General features: G+C 39.2%; 3 protein-coding genes across 6 annotated transcripts; 1 reads left to right on the plus strand and 2 right to left on the minus strand.

Annotated features, from left to right (window-relative positions):
* Nucleotides 1–87: 87 nt before the first annotated feature.
* LOC122877171 (vacuolar protein sorting-associated protein 4B-like) lies at nucleotides 88–6897 on the minus strand. Its single transcript, XM_044198310.1, has 11 exons — nucleotides 6697–6897; nucleotides 5302–5413; nucleotides 5041–5191; nucleotides 4126–4184; nucleotides 3885–4004; nucleotides 3651–3807; nucleotides 3408–3556; nucleotides 3238–3319; nucleotides 2160–2379; nucleotides 1186–1326; nucleotides 88–1037 (listed from the first exon to the last, which is right to left on the minus strand). Exons 1-11 carry the CDS (start codon nucleotides 6715–6717, stop codon nucleotides 936–938), a joined length of 1314 nt encoding a protein of 437 aa, XP_044054245.1. The 5' UTR covers nucleotides 6718–6897; the 3' UTR covers nucleotides 88–935.
* A 412-nt stretch (nucleotides 6898–7309) lies between these two features.
* ankrd29 (ankyrin repeat domain 29) lies at nucleotides 7310–13017 on the minus strand. 2 transcript variants are annotated; one of them, XM_044198314.1, is made up of 10 exons: nucleotides 12869–13017; nucleotides 12202–12312; nucleotides 11797–11895; nucleotides 9961–10059; nucleotides 9600–9698; nucleotides 9169–9267; nucleotides 8887–8985; nucleotides 8538–8633; nucleotides 7859–7957; nucleotides 7310–7764 (listed from the first exon to the last, which is right to left on the minus strand). In XM_044198314.1, the coding sequence occupies exons 1-10, from the start codon at nucleotides 12878–12880 to the stop codon at nucleotides 7681–7683; spliced, it is 897 nt and encodes a 298-aa protein (XP_044054249.1). In that variant the 5' UTR covers nucleotides 12881–13017; the 3' UTR covers nucleotides 7310–7680. The 2 variants fall into 2 exon arrangements, with proteins under 2 accessions (XP_044054249.1, XP_044054250.1); XM_044198315.1 differs by having other exon boundaries at nucleotides 12143–12312; nucleotides 12869–12906.
* Nucleotides 12904–19980, plus strand: cts12 (cathepsin 12). Of its 3 annotated transcripts, none has more exons than XM_044198311.1 (8): nucleotides 12904–13117; nucleotides 15684–15829; nucleotides 15932–16051; nucleotides 17112–17276; nucleotides 17371–17592; nucleotides 17698–17866; nucleotides 18298–18403; nucleotides 18544–19980. In XM_044198311.1, exons 1-8 carry the CDS (start codon nucleotides 12904–12906, stop codon nucleotides 18641–18643), a joined length of 1242 nt encoding a protein of 413 aa, XP_044054246.1. In that variant the 3' UTR covers nucleotides 18644–19980. The 3 variants fall into 3 exon arrangements, with proteins under 3 accessions (XP_044054246.1, XP_044054248.1, XP_044054247.1); XM_044198313.1 differs by having other exon boundaries at nucleotides 13084–13201; XM_044198312.1 differs by lacking the exon at nucleotides 12904–13117 and adding an exon at nucleotides 14643–14688.
* Nucleotides 19981–19991: the final 11 nt, after the last annotated feature.

The following is a 19991-nucleotide window of genomic DNA, read 5'->3' on the forward strand; positions in this document are numbered from 1 at the left end:
TGTTTTCTTGTTTTGTGTTGTTTATTTAACCTTGAGTGTTTTGTTCACAGAACATGTCATGTAGGATACAACAAAAGTGCAAATGACCACCTTAACAAGTTTTATTTATAAGTCACCTCTGTAAACCCAGAAAGAAAACTCTTAAATAAAGACATATTTCAAACCCAGTGGCAACACAGAAAAACTGTAGAAGTGTAGAAAATGTGTGCATAGATGTTGTAGCTCTCTGGCCAAAGTTGATCAGAATTCAGAAATGCTTTTACGATCATTATTGTACAATATTTAATATTTCCTGTAAAATTCAATAATCAATTCAGTAACTCAATATTACAATTACAACTTTATATGCAGTGAAATAAAAATAACCCGTAAAAGGTTGTCTACATGTTGAAAAGAGAGAGATCATTCATACATTTTATAGTATAAATTCCCATTTATAATAGCCAACCCTGAAACCGATTCTGTTAAGCACAGTATAAACCCCCTTAGACTGTGAAGAGGTATGTTGCGTTGAAAATCAATGAGGAAAAGACATGCAACCTTACAAATGTGTAGATGAAACACATCTAAACATGATCCATTGATATATTAGCGATAGTGCTGAAACAGTTAATAGAGTAGTCGATCAACAAAAAGTCAATTAAGATTTTGATCACCGATTAATCATTTTAGTCAATTCTCCAGTAAGAACAGCAAACATTAGCTGTTACAGCAACTAAATCTTAAACCAAAACCTTAATATTAGCTTGCTTTTCTGTTGCTTCACTTTAAGTAATAATTACTTTTGTGATCAGACAAAGAAACTAAGAACTTTGGGCTCCAGTAACCTGTGGTGAACATTTTCCACCATTTTTGACACTTTATTGACCAAAAGATTAATCGAGTAATCTAAAGCATAACCGACAGTGAAAATATAATGGGTAGTGTGGGTATTATTATCCTTCTTGACCAAAATCTTGAGTAAACTTCTTCAGCTTCTCCAAGTCCTGCTCATTCACTGTCGGCTTGGTGTTGGTCAATGACCTCAGCATGTCAGCCTGCATGGGAAATATCAGAGGTCACAATAAATGCAGATCACTGCACTCATCTGTGTTTGTCAATAACACTGATCTACAGATGACTTTTTGTGTTTTTTGTTCATGCACATATTTTCCTTCCTGGCGAATATTGGAAGTCTTTTCTCACCATGCACACGACTGACTCTAGAAGTTTCTCCCCAGGAACGTCCATCCACGTCATCTCTATGGCGTCGGGATCACCCGGCGAACACGGAGTCAGGAGGTCTTCCACCTCGATGCCAGGGTTCTTCCATGATGACCCGCGAACCTTAATTAGTGTGCGTTTGTGTGTGGATGGATAGAAACATTAGATACTAGGTAGTTCATTATGAAAACTCTGTAGCTATTTGAACTATTTTTTTTGAATGAATAATGTATATTTAGTGTCGCCCAGTGTTCAGGCAGTGCAGAAACTGTTCCACTTGTGTGCATAAAAGTCAATATGTATTATCTTGTTACAATTTAGAAAAGAACATTATTTTATTGTAAATATTGATAAGTTCAATTATTTGTACTTAAACTCCCCAAAACAGCGATGGAGATATCAGTGATTAAAAAACAAGACTAAGGCACAGCTGAGCTAAATACCAACATGCTCACAATGCTAACATGCTCAGAAGGTATAATGTTTACCATGTTCACCATTTTAGTTTAGTGAAAGAATACAATCTTTTCATGTAGCTTAGTTGTCCACAGCATGCTAACTTGCGCACAATGAAAATGCTAACAGGTTGATGTTTAGCAGTTAATGTTCACCATGTTCACCTTGTTAGCATGCTAACATTTGCTAAACACAAAGTACAGCTGAGACTGATGGGAAAGTCATCAGTTTTGCAGGTATTTAGTCATAAACCAAAGTAAACAAAATAACATGTTGACCTGATGATGGCGCTAGATGAAAAGTTAGAAGACCACCAAAGTGATTACAGTTCATCCTGAGGGGGACATGAATATGTATACCAAATTTCAATGCAATCCATCCAATAGCTGTTGAGTCATCTGTTTTATTTTGGAACAATATATTCCTGCTGACTTGTTCTATCACTTTGAACTAGGACAGGTAGGATAACAAGCACAGGTGAACTGTTACTGTGTGTGTACCTTTTTGAAGTGAGTGGCTGACTGAACCTTCCTCACAGGCTGCATGAGGGCGTCCCTAACGATAACACTGATGTCCGCCCCAGAATAGCCCTCTGTCTTCTTGCCCAGAGTGATGAAGTCTGCCTCTGTCAGTTCGTTGGGGGTGGAGCCCAGATGCAGTTTGAACATGAAGGAGCGGGCGTGCTCCTCGGGCAAAGGAATGTAGATTCGCTTTTCAAACCTAAGACAGACAAGAGAGTCAATCAGCCGTTATGAAGCATTTAACCTCTTAAATCCGGACAGTTTTTTCCCTTAATTTTTCTCTTGAAGCTGAAAACTTTTCTGAGCTCTTTCGTCTTTTCCAGTGGCAAGAGATAAGTGAACTGATGTTTTAACTACAGAAAAGATGCCTGAGGTCTTGTGTGAGACTTTGTGACGGTGTGTATCCTGACAGGTATGACTAAAACTAGTTTAACCATGCCTGAGAGGTCTATTCTTTTTTCTTTGTATAACTTATCAATAAGAAGGTTGTGATCAACACAAAGGCTGCTCTCTACAAGTACAAAATAGTGAGTTTTCTTTCAATCCCAGTTTCACCAGAAAAAATGTTAGTACTATGTAGCAAACAGAAACATGACTAGAACAAACAAGTGTTTGTTTAAACTGAACACAAAGTGTTCTTGTTTAAACTGTTGGTCAATAGTATGTAGACAAGCTTTTCCAGACTTTTATAGAGATCAGCAGGCTGGGCATTAATCGTTGTTTCCAGGTCACATGTTGACAACCTGAGTGCAACAATACTCAAATATTGCAAAATATTTCTGGTTATAAAACTGGATCATCAATTACTTTGCCAGAGTTTGATTGACAGTACATCATTATCTCTGAATAACAGGAAAAAGAGTCCACAGCCATGCTAGCAGCAGTCTTAGGGCACAGTGGTGCTTTGAGCTAAATGCAAACATCAGCATGCTAACATACTCACAATGACAATTCTAACATGTTGATGTCTAACAAGTAATGTTTATCATCTCAGCTTAGCGTGTTAGCATGCTAACATTTGCTTATTAATACATTAACACAAGTAAGTTAAACTAACCTTCTCCTGATTGCTGAGTCCAGTGTCCACGGTATATTTGTGGCTCCCAGGACCAGGATTCCCTCATTATCATTTCCAACACCTGAGAGGAGAAGGACACCTCTTTCACTTCACAAAGTACCGCTATTCAGATTTTAGCTCAGACGTGCAGGTTATCTCTTCTTGCTCACCCTGCATCTGGACAAGGAACTCTGTCTTGATTCTGCGCGCTGCTTCACTCTCGTTCTCGCTCCTGGAGCCACAGAGGGAGTCGATCTCATCGATGAAAATGATGGATGGCTTGTGTTCTCGGGCTAAAGTGAACAGGCTCTTCACCAACCTGGAGGGAGACAGAGGGTGGAGAAACAATACATGTTTATTGTCAGCTTATCATATTCCCGGTTTCATCATCATGTAAAGAACCTGGGCCTCACTTCTCACTTTCCCCCAACCACTTGGATACGAGGTCGGAGGAGGAGATGGAGAAGAAGGTGGAGTTGTTGGCTTCTGTGGCTACCGCCTTGGCCAGGTAGGATTTCCCTGTTCCTGGAGGGCCAAACAGAAGGATCCCCCGCCAAGGAGTTCGCTTTCCTACACAAATAGATACCGTATTATTAAATACTATTCATTTTCAGGAAGTTTAAAGTTGTTGCTCTTGTTTTCAGTACCTGTGAACAGATGAGGGAATTTGATGGGCAGAATCACAGCTTCTTTTAAGGCTTCTTTGGCCCCCTCAAGTCCAGCTACATCGTTCCACTTAATGTTTGGTTTTTCCATGACAATGGCACCTGTAAGAGAGATGGGTTTCATGAATACTTCGAAGCATGACTTATTTTCTGAAATGTCATGCATGATAATGATGTTTTGCACATCATATTTAACATCATGCTGCATCTGTATGTCATTCACCTGAGAGTTGATTTTCAAACTTCTTTTTCTCTGCGTCGTCCCCTTCACCACTTTCATTCCTGAAATTAAATGACAACCGTCCACATAGTAATTTATTGTCACTTTATTGAACAGTGAACAATGATTAGTATTTTTGAGGGGTATCCAGTAACACTTGATTTTGAGTAATATTTTCTGATAGAAACTGATATGAAACTGCAAATTCTTACGAAGGTTCTTGAAAAAGACTAATTATAGGGAAACTGGAGACAGTGTTCATTTGGTACACTTTCAATTAAGCAATTCCCATTAAGTGAAACATGCAAAGATGTTAAGTTTGTCTACAGCAAGGCAAACATTTCAACAAATCTTGAGTATAGCGTTTCCAATAATAAATGACATACACATAATATTTATGTGGGTTTAAATGGATCTCTGTCAGTTTTTCCAGTCATTAAGATTTCAGCAGTTCTTTCAAGGAAAGTCTTTTGGAAATAAACAACTTCTTTAAAACTTAAAGGTACCCTGTGGAGTTTTTGATCACTAGTAGCGCTATGGAGCAACGTTTTAATGAGGGGGTTCCCGTTTTGTTTGTCTCGTGCATGACACAATACACATTCCTGCCAATAGTTTCACATTATTCCACTGATCTACAGCGCTAAGAAATATAGCAATGTGTCAGCAAAGATGGGGAAAAAGGAGACTGCTAGTAAGTAAATATGGATGTAAAAATCCAGGTTTCAAAATGTTCAAAACTTTGGCTTTGCAAATGTTTTGTGATGCCGATAATTAGTATCAAATTACATATTTTTTTATTAGAAAATTACAGGACCTGTAGAACAAACCTTCTCCAGGAATACTGTAGAAAATAGCCCTCATGAAAGTGCTGAAGAAAGTCACCAACGCAACCAACACTGGGATATTGATCAGTCTCACCCTTTGTCATCAGACTGGGACTCTTTGACAGGTTTGGCCGGGGGACTCTTCTCTTTCTTCCTCAGATACTCCTTCAGCTGCTCGGCTCTGTCCAGGTAGTCTGCACACTTGGCCCTGATGCTCTGCGCCGCTCGATCACCCTGGGCCTCATCTGCAACACAGTAAGTAGCTTAGATCACTGTGCTGTGTTGAATAGATAGTGTGGTTTAAACAATAAAAATCACACAAATATTGTAAGGAGACACAATTCAAGCTCCTTACACTTGACAACATGAAGGAAGTATTGCACTGCATGCTGATAATATCTGAGGGCCTCTTCGTAGTTTTTGGCTTTGTCCTCCTCTGCAGCTTTAGTGGCGAGATCTATAGCTTTCTGAGACAACAGAAAACATGAAAAAGAAGAATTTAGGAAAGCACCTTGTAATAAGGCACCATTTAAAAGGTTTGTAAGTAGTAACTACTGTTTATTAATGGTTAATAATTCATTTACACATGCTTTGTAGTTAGAAGCTAATAAAACAAACTATTTTTAGGTTGCCAAAATCCTTTTGGCTGGTGTTTATGCTTTCTACTTGGTAATCGTGCTCTTATAAATGTTGGAAATCCATTAATTAATGCTCACTAGTTAGTAAATGATTTATTAACTATTAATAAAGCTATTACTCACAGCTCAGGAAGTGGTACTGAAAGGGCAGTGGTGGAAAAAGTAGTATGATGATCACTTACTAAAATAAAAGTACCAATACAACACAGTAAACATATCCATTACAAGTAAATGTCCTGCATTCAAAATCCTACTTCAGTAAAGGTAGAGACGTATTATCAGCAAAATGTACTTGAAGTCTAAAAAGTAAAAGTTTAACATATTATTGTATATTAGATTGTCAATACTGCATCAATGTAGCATAGCTGCTCCAGGTGGAGCTAGTTTTAACTACTTTATATACAGTTAGCTAGTTTAGTCCAGTGGTTTCCAAACTAGGGGTTGTGCCCCTCCAAGGCTCACCAGATAAATGTGAGGGGCTGTGAGATGATTAATGGGAGAGTAAAGAAAGTTCAATACATTTTTTTGGGACTTTTTTCTAATCTTTGCTTTATTAGTTAAATATTGGTTAATTTGACCTCTTTGGGCCTCAAACAGTTATTTAAATGAAACCATCTGAGATGTTGAGAGGGGAACTGTCTCTTTGGTGGAACTGCTAACAACTCACAGACACCTGAAACATGACAAGGGACCCCAACTACACACTGCTTTTTTTGTAAGGGGTCACGAGCCAAAAGGAACCACTGGTTTAACTTTTAACAATGCAGTGCATTTTATATAATTCTGAAAAATAACCAGTACCTATAGCTGTCAAATAAATGTAGTGGAGTCAAAAGTACAATATTTCCCTCTGACATGTAGTGGAGGAGAAGCAGAAAGTAGTTAGCATGAAATGGAAATTAAATGAAGCCGTTAGTTATTACTTATAAACCCCGGTACCGACTTTAGTTCATCTTTTTGTTTAAATTGGAATACTTTTACACGCTGAATTAGCTATTTATAGTTATCAAAAGCTGACACTTGATCATTAAAAAGCTGACTTGTAAACGTCTCTTCTGATGACACAGTATTATGTAATCAGGTAGCTAGCTTAGTACAAGTTTGTCACTCACCTGTAAATTACCGCCAGCCATTAGGTTTTGATATGTCGGTCAAACTTAAGTCTGTCGCTTCAGATAAAACTGTAAATCTGCTAACTCCTTTTTTTTTTGCTGTTAGCTGCTACTTATGTTTCATTATACAACAACTTCACTCGCAAAACATCCTCAAAGTTTGTCTGTCTTCCGCATCAACAAAAAGTTGACTTGTCACTTCCGCGGTGGTCACGTGACAATGTTATTATCATCTTCATTTGCCGCTGTAAGGAGATATTTCAGTCATGCCTTTTAAAAAACATATAATCATTCAAGGTTACCTCATAGATGTAAATATTTAAAATTCATTATTTTACTTTGCAGAAAAAAAGGAAATTAAATTCATTCAACCACAATACAAGTGAGTTAAGGTGTCAGACAGGTGTAGGCTGAGGCCTACATCTAATAATACTGACCTCTTGTGAATATCAGTCATTATAACTAAATGATATAGTGACTACAATATGTAATATCTGCTTATTATCTCATTATTAAAATAATACAATCCTTTTATTAAAATAAAAATTAGGACATCTGACAAAATAAAATTACTTGATCCTCCTGCATTAAATAAACATGCACTGCCACTGAATAATTGAATAACAAATGTACACTTTATTACATCTATTAAAAAGGCAAATAAAAAGTGTGCAAAATATCTAGAAATCTTACAACACCTGGGGTAAACAAAAATAAATACATATACTGTAGTAACAACAGCATAAAGGAGATGATGCACATGGCAGACAAATGCATTTTGGTCGCACATTTTGTTGCTCTAAATTTAGTCCAGGTTTATTCAACATATGACAGCTTCATTTCAGCCGTAATCATAAGCAAGCACCATGTACAGTACATGTTGTAGTTGAGCATATTTGACACTGTATTTTTGTTTTCTTTTCCCCTCAGTACACATCATCAGTGTGGTACAGGCAGGCATGAAGGCAGGAGTCTGGGTGGTCATCAGCTGTCTCCATTTAAGATTTTTGGATGTAAAACCTTTAGGATGCGATCGCTCTTTGTAAGATCTGCAGGGAGTTCATTATTCTGCAAAACATACATGAGAAAAAGTTTACAAGCTGAAGTTATCTACTCATGTTTCTCTGTTTATCATCTCATCTTTCAAATCTAAGTGCCTTACCTTGTTGGGTAGTGTGGGGTCTGCGTTTGCCCCAAGCAGCAGCAGAACAGTTCGAACATCTCCACCCATAACAGCAGCATGAAGGGCAGTGGAGCCGTTCTGGAGGCAACAAATGTACTGTATGTATGTATTCATAATGCTTATGGAGAGGTATTCTCCAGTTGTTAACAAATATGCACCTGCTCTTTATCCAGTGCTGCAGGGTTGGTATTAAAGGAATAGTTTGATATCACATATTCCCTTTCTTGCCCAGAATTACATGAGAAGATCGATAACACTCTTGAGTCTGTACGATAAATAGGAAGATAGAGCCAGCAGCCGGTTAGCTTAGCACAAAGAGTGGAAACAGAATGAAACACCTAGCTTGACTCTGTCCAAAGGTAATAAAACAATCCACCTACCAGCACCTCTAAAGCTCACTATCAAATCTATCGTGTTTGTTTAATCTGTACAAAAAAACTTGAGCGTAAAAACGACCCATTGAGGTTTTACGGGGGGTTATGTTAGACTATTTCTTGGCTGTGACTTCCTGGAGTCTTACTGTATGCTAAGCTAAGCATCTCCTGTCTGTAGCTACATATTTACCGTACAGACACCAGAGTGGTATCGATCTTCTCACTTAACCCCCGGCAAGACATGTACACGTATTTCACAAAATGTCCATGGCAGCATCCTCTACCTTGAGAAGGCCAAGTGAAGGAGAAAACTTGAGAAGTTCCTCGATGACGCTGTTGTGTCCCTTAAAAGCTGCTTTGAATAACGCTGTTGATCCATCCTAGACAGCAGAGAAAGCACACAATTGTTTAACAAAATCTCCACTCAAGGTCACCTTACTCAGTTGCTCTGAGGCTTTCGATTATATCACATGGTCCTCATCAGCAGATAAAGCGTTCTCAGTTGTCATTGAAGTATATGTGTTCAAGGCTGCTTACTAGTCTTGTTTGGGACAAGAGGACTAAATGATACCAATCAATAATCCTTTAATGTACACTTTTATGTACTTTATTAATTCTAAAAGAACTACATACTTGTCTGTCAGCATCCCGATCTGCACCACGTAAGAGTAGCACCTTCACCACCTCACTGTGACCCATCTGAGCTGCCATCCACAGGGGGGCAGTGCCATCCTGGAGAACACATGGATGGGGGTGCAGTGATGAAGGACATAATTAGGAATATTAGAGTCGCTGCAGGCAGGCATAATATAACCTGGGGGGATGTCAAAGAGGAGCTGTGAGCTAAAGAGGCAGAGACTCTCTGTGACTGTGTCCTTTAAATCCCTCAAAATGCTAAAGAGGCGAGGACATTACCTCCCGCACTTGGTTAACCTTGGCACCAGATGAAAGCAGCTGACGAATCACAGTCACATGACCCTCCTGGGCAGCGAGAAACAGAGAGGTGGCACCATCCTGAAACATAAAGGAATCATCTCATACACAGGGTAACACTCAGAAAAGCTTCTAACTAAGCAAAAAGTGTATTAATAACATATTACTATATTACTGCTATTTTATAAGTGTATGTTTGTGCTGTCAGGTTGTTTTCACAGACACAGACACTAATCCTGCCAAATGTCAGTCGTGTCTGACTCAGCAGTCTGCAGAAACCTGAGAGGCTGGATTCCAGCTGCTGGGACATTGTGTGCAACTAACCATCATGTTCCTGACAGACAGAGGCACTGACAGTGAGAGGAGACAGGTCAAAAAAAGAGGCTGAAGATGTGGACGCAAAAGGGGCTCACGTTCAGCTGGTCATGAACATTGGCTCCATTCTTCAACAGGGTGTCCACCACCTTGGAGTGTCCGTACTGAGAGGCGACAGTGAGAGCTGTGCCACCGTCCTGCCACAAAAACACACAGGAAAAACAAGCTAGCAGTGAGAAAAATTGTTGATAGCCACCAGTGTGTGTTACTTACTTGCAGAGAGAATGTCTCTAAAGCCTCCAGAGGTATAAAAAGCAGCCTGAGTGGCAAAGTGTGCATCATTATTCTCTGCTTATCTCTACACAAAGCACTCTGAGTCACCGTCTGTGATGATAGCATCAGAGCAGTCTCCATCACACCAAGTATTATAAAGACACGTCATTGTGCCCCATTGCATACCTTTGTCTGGAATTCAGTGGAGGCACCAAATTCAAAGAGGAGCTTCACAATGTCATTGTGACCCTGCTGGGAGGCGAAGAACAGGGCAGTAGAACCTGTCTGGAAAGGACGATAAAAGAAAGATTCTGCATTTTGAAATCAACAACCATCCATGTTTGTTTGTATTTGAAATGTAGAATAGAAAAGTAGTCAATTAAAGGCCTTGTTCAGGGGTCTTCAGAAGTAGTCTGTTCTTATTCTCAACCCCAAGACTATGACATACAGTGGTGTGAAAAAGTGCTGGGAGCTGGGAGCTGGTTGTAGATCTATGAAGGGCCAAGGCACCAGTGACCCTGGTTTCCATCCAGGGGGTCAGTGTGGACATTGTTGAGAACTACAAATACCTGGGAGTACACAAGGACAATAAACTGGACTGGGCTAAGAACACTCAAGCTCTCTACAGGAAGGCCCACAGCTGCCTCTATTTTCTGAGGAGGCTGAGGTCCTTCAACATCTGTCGTACAATGCTGAAGATGTTTTGTGAGTCTGTGGTGGCCAGTGCTATCCTGTATGCTGTTGCATGCTGGAGCAGCAGGTTGAGGGTAGCGGACGCTAACAGGCTCAACAAACTGATCCGTAAGGCCAGTGACATTGTGGGGGTGGAGCTGGACTCTCTGTCGGTGGTGTCAGAGAGGAGGCTGCTGGCCAAACTACATGCCATCTTGGACAGTGTCTCCCACCCACTCCATGACATGCTGGTCAAACAAAGGAGCACCTTCAGCAAAAGACTCATCCCCCCAAAATGCACCACAGAGCACCACAGGAAGTCATTCCTGCCTGTGGCCATCAAACTTTTTAACTCCTCCGTCTAAGTGCCAGTCTATATGACCCTAAGTCATTAAACTGGACATTGGATCATTAACATCACTCCAATACTTTTCTGGAATATTCAACTGTTTTCAGTTGAATATTCCCTATTTATTGATATTTATTCATACTTCTACTACTGCTGTGCAATATCTACAGTCTCATAATCATCTTAATAAGCTACACTTAACTTGACAGTACTCATTATTGCACTATTACTTATATTATTACATTGTATTATACCGTACATACTTATCAACCACTTTTGTACTTACACTTATTTTAGCTTTTATACTTATATCCACTTTGTACTTAATTTATCTTAGCTGTATTATACTGTTTTCTATTTTGATTTGCTTAGAACTTCTACTCCTGTGTGCATTGACATGATAGTGAGCAGCTGTAACAAAAGAGTTTCCCCCTCTGGGATCAATAAAGTATTTCTGATTCTGATTCTTATGTTTTCTTAAAACCAAACTGCTTTCCAAACATAAAACTAACATTACAGGAGCTTTATTTAAAAGAATAGTTTGATATTTTAGGATATGTGCTTATTTGTTTTAGTTGCTGCGAGTTAGATGAGAAGATTGATACCAATCTCATTTCTGTGCACAAAATATGTAGCTACTGCCAGAAGACAGTTAGCTTAGTTAAGCACAAAGACAGTAAATTTGTTTGTTTAATCCGTACAAAAACTGAAGTGTAAAAACGACTATTTATTGGCCGGGACCAGTGACTTCCTGGAGTCTCCTCTGGCAGCCAGCAGTCAATTAGCTTAGCTTAGCACAAAGACTGGAAACAGGGGGAACAGCTAGCCTGGCTCTCTCCATAGCTAAAGAAAATCCACCTACCAGCACCTCTAAAGCTCACTAATTAACACGTTATGTCTCATTTGTTTTTAGCCAGGAAAAAAACGAAGTGTAAAAACCACAATTTGTGGTTTTAAGGGGGGAGTTTATATGTCGGACTTTTTCTTGGACTATCTCATACCTCTCTCTGGTAGTTGATGTCGGCTCCTTGCATAATAAGGTCTTTGACACACTCATAATGGCCGCTGTACGACGCCACCATCAGCGCTGTCGTTCCATACTGAAAGAAACACGGCAACAATAAGTTGGCAACCATGTTTTATTGGGATGACTTCCTGAAAAGTACTTTACATGTGTTGTTGATGAAACCGCTAAATTCTGCAGATTTTCCAACTTAACACATAAAACTTTCGCTTTTTATTATGATAAAAAAAACAAACAAACATAAAATGGGTGTGAGATTGCCATGGTACACACACACACACATGCACCACGGAGGTAAGCCTTGAAGCTCTCTGTCTCCCTACCACAGGTGGGTTATGGTTAAAGCGTGCAGCTGAGCAGCCAGGACATGCAGCGTCCGTACACTGTCTCTGCAGTCTGCGTCCACGCGCCCGCTGTTGAGCAGCAGCTGAAGTAGAGCCAAGTTCCCCTTCCTCGCTGCCCAAAACACAGCATTAGCCAGGGGTGTTTCCTTCTGGAGAGTAAATACACACAACAACCACTGACCTTAAACCACCATTATAGTAGGCCTATTATACACACTGACAGCAGCGTAGGCTACAGCCAATAAAAACAGCACAGTGTCCTTTGCAGGTGTACAGGTTTATAAGTTTAGAGTGTCTGAATGGCAGGTGAGTCATCAATCAGGTGTGTTAACTGATCAACAACCAAACAAACACACGTACACTCTTTCCCACTCTTTCAGAATAGACTGAAGGGATTTGGATGAGGTTTTTCAAACAGCGCTTGCACACATACTCACGTGCACACTATACAGGTTAATGTGTGAAATTTAAGCAGGACCACAGGCCATATGATACCCTATTAAACCCGCACGCGCATGCACACATCGCATTAAAGTCCATGAACCGCCAAATTAATTCCAGCTCGCACCGGTTTCCTTTACAGTTAAACACAGCACGTCGCTAAATAAACCCTGAAAATGAACAAGTGTACACTTGAAAAGGAAGCAGGTAATCTGTTGTCTCATTGAGGCCCTCCAGGCTGACGGATGGAAAAGGTTGGTTTACCTTAAAAGACATCCTGCAGACCTCATTCGTGACTCATGTTTCTTCCTGCGCACTCATTCATTAGAGACGATGCTGCTGAGCGCCACTCGCCTGTTTTGCCGCACTGTGTTTGGGTGTTGGCGGCGCCCGTTCGCGGACATAATAACAGCCAGAGACAGTCAGCTGAGCTCATCCTCTGCAGTCAGTGCTGCACGGAGGCACGCGGCGGGCCGCTGGAGGGCGCTGCTGCACGCACACGCAGAGTCATCTGTGAGTGTGGGCTGTAGCCGGGTGGACAGTGGTGGAGAGTGACTAAGTACATTTACCCACTGTGCTTGTCAGTGTCATTTTGAGGTACTTATACTTTACTTGAGTATTTCCATTTTGTGCTACCTTATACTTCTACTCCTCTACATCTCAGATGTAGTTACATTTAAGAGTGAATCTTTAACAACATATGGAGTTGTTAGCAGTTCCACAAAAGAGTGATTTACCCCTCTAAACCTCACAGATGGTTTCGATTAATTAACTGTTCAAGGCCCAAAGATGTCAAATGATCCATTGTTTCACAAAAATGCAGGGTTAAAGAAAAGTTAAAAAAAAAAAAAAAAGTATTTGTGTAGCAGAACTTCTTTTCTGCCCTATTAATCATCTCATGACCCCACAGACGTATTTTATGACCTTTTGAAGGGGCCCGACCCCTTTGGCTGAGAACCACTGGACTAAACTACCTAACTGTATATACTGTAGTTCAAATTAGCTTCACTGCGACCAGCTAAACCAGTGAAATGCTGTTTATGCATAAATGAATCAGTATTTTTTGAGAATGTATCAGTATTGAAAGCAACTAAGTATGTTTACTCAAGTACTGCACTTAAGTACAATTTCAAGGTACTTGTACTGTACTTGAGTATTTCTATTTTATGCTACTTTATACTTATACTCCACTACATCTCGGAGGCAAATATTGTACTTTTTACTCCTCTACATTTATCTGACAGGTGTAGTACTTTTGAGATTAAAAATGTACCTAAAAAATATATAAGCTTATAAAATACACTGCATTGTTAAATATTAAACCAGTGGTTCCAGCCTTTTTGGTTTGTGAAAATAGCAGTGTGTAGTTGGGGTCCCTTGTCATGTTTCAGGTATCTGTGAGTTGTTAGCAGTTCCACCAAAGAGACAGTTCCCCTCTCAACATCTCACATGGTTTCATTTCAATAACTGTTTGAGGCCCATTATTCATCCAATCCATCCAGTATTTTACAAAAAAATGCAAAGCTCCAACAGTAAAATGCTGTTTACACACTGATGCATCTGTATTACCGATCTAATAATGTAATGTATAATAGTTTAACAATAACAGGGGCCACCTATCTGCAGAATGAGTACTTTTTTTCTGATAATGCTAATGTACTTTTACTTAAGTAAGATTTTGAATGCAGGACTTCTACTTGTAATGGAGTATTTTTACAATAATGTACTGGTACCTTTACTTAACTTAATGATCTGTGTACTTCTTCTTCTGGAAAGTTTGGTGTCAGGTGTTATGGTCAATTATAAACCGGTATTTGAAGGATTTACAATATTGCAGCTTTAGCTCTCTCTAAATGATAATAGAGGAATTACCGAGGAGGAGCAGGGAAAGCATCTTATTTTTGTTGACTAATGTCCCTCTCAGCTGCTGGCATAAGTGTTGATTTAGAGATTCAGTAAAGTATAGTGGAAGCATGTACTTGTTGCAAGGCTATATAAGGAAGGTTGACAGTGAGTCTGTTGCTATGTGACTGTCCAGAGTCACTCTCAGACCATGGGAACAAAACAGACTCACATCCATGCAGGTAAGCTGGTCAGGGCTTTTTATTTCATATGGAGTGCAGTCTTAGAAATCTGAAGGTGTACCTTTTAGTTTAAACACAACTTGCATTTTAAAATGCAAATTGCTCGGTTTCATTAAATGTCATTAGGCATGACTATAGATGCCGATGTTTCTATTATGTTTCTAATGTGTTGGCTTTTAGGTTTGTTCAGTAAACACTCTTGTTGTGGCAAGCAGTGGTGGAAGAAGTACTCAGATCTTTGACTTAAGTAAAAGTAGCAATGCCACAGTGTAGAAATACTCTGTTACAAGTAAAATTGCATTTAAAGTCTTCTGTCTAAGTATTAGCATCAAAATATACTTAAAGTACCAAAAGTAAAAGTACTCATGATGCAGAATGGCCCACAGTATATGTTGGATTATAAATATTGATGCATTAATGTGTTCATCACTTCAGTGTTGCAGCTCCTAATGGTGGGGCTAATTTTAATTACTTTATATACTGCTGTATTTGTTGATTCTATTTTGTCTTATTCATCTGAATCTGCCAAGTAACTAGTAACTTAAGTTATTAAATTTACCTCTGAAATGTAGTGGAGAAGAAGTGTAAAGTCACAGAAAATGAAAATCCTCAAGTATTGTACAAGTACCTCAAAACTGTTTACTTACTTTACTTACTTAAGTACAGTACTTGAGTAAATGTACTTAGTTACTTTCCACCACTGGTGTCAAGTTTCACTGAAGCTTTAAAAGAGAATAACCTTGGCTAAATGAAAAAGATTAAAATATTTGAGCTTACAGGCTGCTCTGTACATGCAGCAACACTGTAGAGTTTGCGTCATGATCCACTGACATCATATACTCCTCATTTATTATAGATTAGATATCTGATGTATTGTCCGAATGCTTGCTGTAAATGACAGAACAGTTCACATATAACATATTTGATAATAATAATTATTATTAGTAGGTACAAACAAAAGCAGTGACTCCACTGTGATGCTCTTTTTCTTGTAGTGCAGCAGGCCAGCTTCCTGCTGAGAGCAGCTCTGCTCTCAGTCCTGCTGTGCGGCCCACAGCACGTAGCGTCAGACTCAGATGAGGCGGTCCTGACTGAGTGGGAGATCTGGAAGAGCAGCCATGGCATAACCTACGATGAAATTGTGAGACTAATTCCACATCTATAATTCAAGCACCAACAGTAAGTGCATATAAGCTCTGATTCACTTGAGTCTTTCTGTGATGTGTTTTGTGTTATCGTGCAGGACGACATGCAAAGGAAGGCCATCTGGGAGGAGAACAAGCAGATGATTGAACACAATAATCAAGGGTTTTTCATGGGGATGAGGCCGTTCACTATGGTCATGAATAAATATGGAGACCTGGTAAGGAGTAATGTTTTTACTAAAAGCTCCACTACCTACAATCTCAACTCAAAGTCACACAAAGCTGCGTTTCAAGGGCATTTTAAGTAAATATAAAGCTTTCAAACTGATCATGAGTCTAGAGAGAAAATCAGTTATTGACTAAATTTGAACATCCCAACATTGCTGAATTATTGATGATCACAAAGAGTAAAAACTGGTAATTGATCTAAATCTGTGATTGAGCTGAGACTTTTTTTGTATTTTCAATACAAATCCAAATGAATACCTTCTATACAAAAAAACAGCATCGCAGTATATTGAATTAATTTAGATGCATGTGTCCAAAGTGACAACTATTCAAACTTAGATGCTAACCATACTACTACTGTACTGTAGTTCAGTGATTGTTTTATGAATTGCCTCATAAAACAGGTAAAGGGTCAAAATAAGGATGCTGGTGAGGTCTTACTCTTAAAGGAATAGTTTCACATTTTTGGAAATACACTTTTTCAAGAGTTAGATTAGAACATTAATACTTCTCTCATGTCTGTCCATTCAAAATGAAGTTCCAGCCAGCAGCCAGTTAGCTTATCTTAGCATAAAGACTGGAAACAGGAGATCCAGAAGGTCACTGCTTCCGGCAAAGAAATAGTCTAGCATATAAAACCATGTAAAACCAAAAATTGCCATTTTTGCACTTTTTTTTGGTACAGATTAAACGAACAAGATATAACATGTTAATTAATGAGCTTTAGAGGTGCTTGTAGGTGCTAATTGCTTTGTTACCTTTGGACAGAGCCAGGCTAGCTCTTTCCCCCTGTTTCCTGTGTTTGTGCTAAGCTAGGATAACATCTCCTGGCTCCAGCTACATATTTACTGAACAAACATGAGATCGGTATCTTTTCATCTTACTCTCAGCAAGAAAGTAACTAAGTTTATTTCTCCTACTATTAAACTATTCCTTTAAAATTCTTTGGCTTAAATAAACAAGTTGTTTTGATTAACTGATTTGCCAAATTGTAGATATCTATAACATGAATTATTTGAAAACAATCTACTTTATGTTCTCCATATGTAGACAAAACAAGAGTACAAGGTTTTGCAAGGTGCCATAATAGATGCCAAATTCGTGAAGAGAGGGAAGACCGTCTCTGCCCGAAGGCTGCGTCACAATGCTAAGAAGTTAGATACTTGGTTTATCGACTACAGGAACATGGGTTATGTCACTGAGGTGAAAGACCAGGTAAGAAATTCCTAAATTTACTTTGAGTGGGTTTTATCCAGACTGAATCATGAACATCTTCAAATCTATTCTATGTTTTAAATGCTCTTCACAGGGTTACTGTGGCTCGTGCTGGGCCTTCAGCACTACGGGAGCTATTGAGGGACAAATATACAAGAGGACAGGTCAGCTTCTATCTCTGAGTGAACAAAACCTGGTGGACTGCTCCAGATCTTACGGTACCTATGGCTGCAGTGGTGCCTGGATGGCCAACGCCTACGACTATGTGGTCAGCAACGGGCTGCAGTCGACAAACACCTACCCATACACTTCAGTGGTGAGGCTCAACCTCCTGGCTCTGCCTCTATCAGAACAGTTCAAACAGTTAATTATTCGGTCTCCAGCCTGCCGGTAACTTTTAGCTCTGTATTTCTCTCAACAGGATACCCAGCCCTGTTACTACGACAGCGAACTTGCAGTTGCCCATATCAGAGATTACAGGTTCATACCCAAAGGAGATGAGCAGGCTCTGGCTGATGCCGTGGCAACCATTGGTCCCATCACAGTAGCCATTGATGCAGATCATTCAAGCTTCCTGTTTTACAGCTCAGGTTAATTGTCTTAAAATACTCCCTCTAGACACTTGTTATGTCAGCGATTAAAACATTTTTTTAAGCCGCTATAATCAATATTTTTATACTAACAATGAAATAACTACTGATTAACTGATGACTAATAACTATTACTACATCTATGTGAAAGATGTTGCTCATAGTGACAAACCCAGAGAGAATTATCACCTGAATCTACAATTCTCCTCAGCTCTACGGAGCTTTGTAGCGTCTTTCAGCTCATTGTATTGGTCCGCAACTTTACTGTTTTTAGTTCAGTCTCATCACTGTCATCAACCTCGTCTCCAGCTGAAACAGGCAGCTGTTTACAGAAAAAGATAATAATATGTCAATATTGTCTTGAAAGCTTGTTTCTGCTGCCCCCAAATGGCCAAACAATCAATTAATGCAGGTTGAAATTTCCTTTACAGGAATATATAATGAGCCAAACTGCAACCCTAACAATCTGAGTCACGCGGTGCTACTGGTTGGCTACAGCTCTGAAGGAGGCCAAGACTACTGGATCATCAAAAACAGGTCAGAAAAACCCTCTGTATATAGAATAGCATAGGTTGATTTGTCAAACACTACATTTTCTGTTATACATCAACTGTACAAGTGTTTCTATTTTGTTGTTTTGTTAATATGAATCACTGTTTTTTTTTTGTTTTTTTTAGCTGGGGTACCAGTTGGGGTGAAGGCGGCTACATGCGAATGGTCCGAGATGGTAGAAACACTTGTGGCATTGCGAGCTATGCCCTGTACCCTATTCTATGATTCTGAAAGGGAGGCCTCAGTCGAGTTTTAATGCTAAACTCTTCCGCTGGACTGTCAGTGGGTCTCAGAAAACAACATCAGTCATTGTTGATGCAGCCCATGTCATCTCTAAAGCACTCCTGTCATCCATATTTTCTGAACCGTCTGCTGAACCTTTCTCATACTGTAGATAATATTTTGTGCAAGGCTCATTACAGCCATTTACAGTGAACACATTGCTTCTCTCAGGGACGTAGTACACACACAGCCTCTGTGGCTAGAGATACTAATAACCTTCCAAACGTTTTATTGATTAGTCTAACTCACCAAATATAGAAAACTGCAGTTCAAATAATTAAAGTGAGGCTATGTAACTTTGGACAGAAGTAATAACAGTCATTCACTTACAAATAAAAAGTTGCATTTGTAAGTAAAATAATACACTACTGTATTTTATATACTACTAGGCCACAATCTTTCTTGGTCCCGTATGACCAGTGGCTTATGGTGGCTAATTTTGGCTAATGTAAGCAAACTTATAGTAGTGTATAACAGACTTTCTGAGTTCACTGACTAAAAATGGCAGAATGACACGGTGAAATCAATTATTCCAATGGAATCATTACTGGATTCACTAATGGTAACATTAACACGCAAATTTTGAGTTTGTGCTCGCTATCTTTCAGGGAATGGAGAGCCGGGGAGTCCAAAATAGAGGAAGCTAGCTCCACAAAAGACAACAGTTTGCCAACTAGAACTTCTAGAAGCAAATATTTCACAAAGACATATAGATCAATTTGCTGTGCCACTTTCTGGTGTGACCAGGCCTTAACTGTCACTTGCAGTCACAGTGGTTGCTGTTCCAGAAGTTACATAGTCTTGCTTTAACAAATGCGTTATAATTATTCATTACCATTATGCAATCCCATTCATTTTGTAGACTATACAAAAAAAGTAAATCAGGGTGCCCTGCTTGTGAATTTCACTGTTTGTTTTTAACTGTAATGTTATATCTTCAGACTGCAAAACTTTGTTATTTAGTTTTTTTTTGTTACAGTAAAACTTTTTGTACTGACAAGAAATCACATTTTGAGAGGGGGAGGAATGAAAGGGTGGCGGTGGGAGACACACATTAAAAATTTAAATCTGAGCCTGGTGGCCTCAACTTGAGTGTTTGAGACAGAACAAATAAAATGGTGCTTTGTATTTTCAGTGCTAACAAATGTTTTATTTATTTTCCTGTGGCATTGCATTTTTTTTCTACCATAATAAACAACATTTTATCAGTTACTTACTGGATCAACTGAAATGTTTTAACTTCTGGACTGACTGATAATAAAGTGATAACCATTTTCTCAGTCACTTGCAC

Source organism: Siniperca chuatsi, linkage group LG6 (assembly GCF_020085105.1).
Source record: "Siniperca chuatsi isolate FFG_IHB_CAS linkage group LG6, ASM2008510v1, whole genome shotgun sequence".
Classification (NCBI taxonomy): Eukaryota; Metazoa; Chordata; class Actinopteri; order Centrarchiformes; family Sinipercidae; genus Siniperca; species Siniperca chuatsi.

Coding starts and splice junctions, on each gene's coding strand:
- LOC122877171 (XM_044198310.1), bottom strand. CDS start 6,717: ATGGCTGGCGGTAATTTACAG. Junction 5,192..5,301: donor CTTCCTTCATGTTGTCAAGT/GTAAGGAGCTTG, acceptor ACTGTGTTGCAG/ATGAGGCCCAGGGTGATCGA. Junction 3,808..3,884: donor ATTCCCTCATCTGTTCACAG/GTACTGAAAACA, acceptor CTATTTGTGTAG/GAAAGCGAACTCCTTGGCGG.
- ankrd29 (XM_044198314.1), bottom strand. Junction 11,896..12,201: donor ACGCAGACTGCAGAGACAGT/GTACGGACGCTG, acceptor TGTTTCTTTCAG/TATGGAACGACAGCGCTGAT. Junction 8,634..8,886: donor ATCGGGATGCTGACAGACAA/GTATGTAGTTCT, acceptor TCTGCTGTCTAG/GATGGATCAACAGCGTTATT.
- cts12 (XM_044198311.1), top strand. CDS start 12,904: ATGTTTCTTCCTGCGCACTCATTCATTAGAGACGATGCTGCTGAGCGC. Junction 15,830..15,931: donor GCATAACCTACGATGAAATT/GTGAGACTAATT, acceptor GTTATCGTGCAG/GACGACATGCAAAGGAAGGC. Junction 18,404..18,543: donor TACTGGATCATCAAAAACAG/GTCAGAAAAACC, acceptor TGTTTTTTTTAG/CTGGGGTACCAGTTGGGGTG.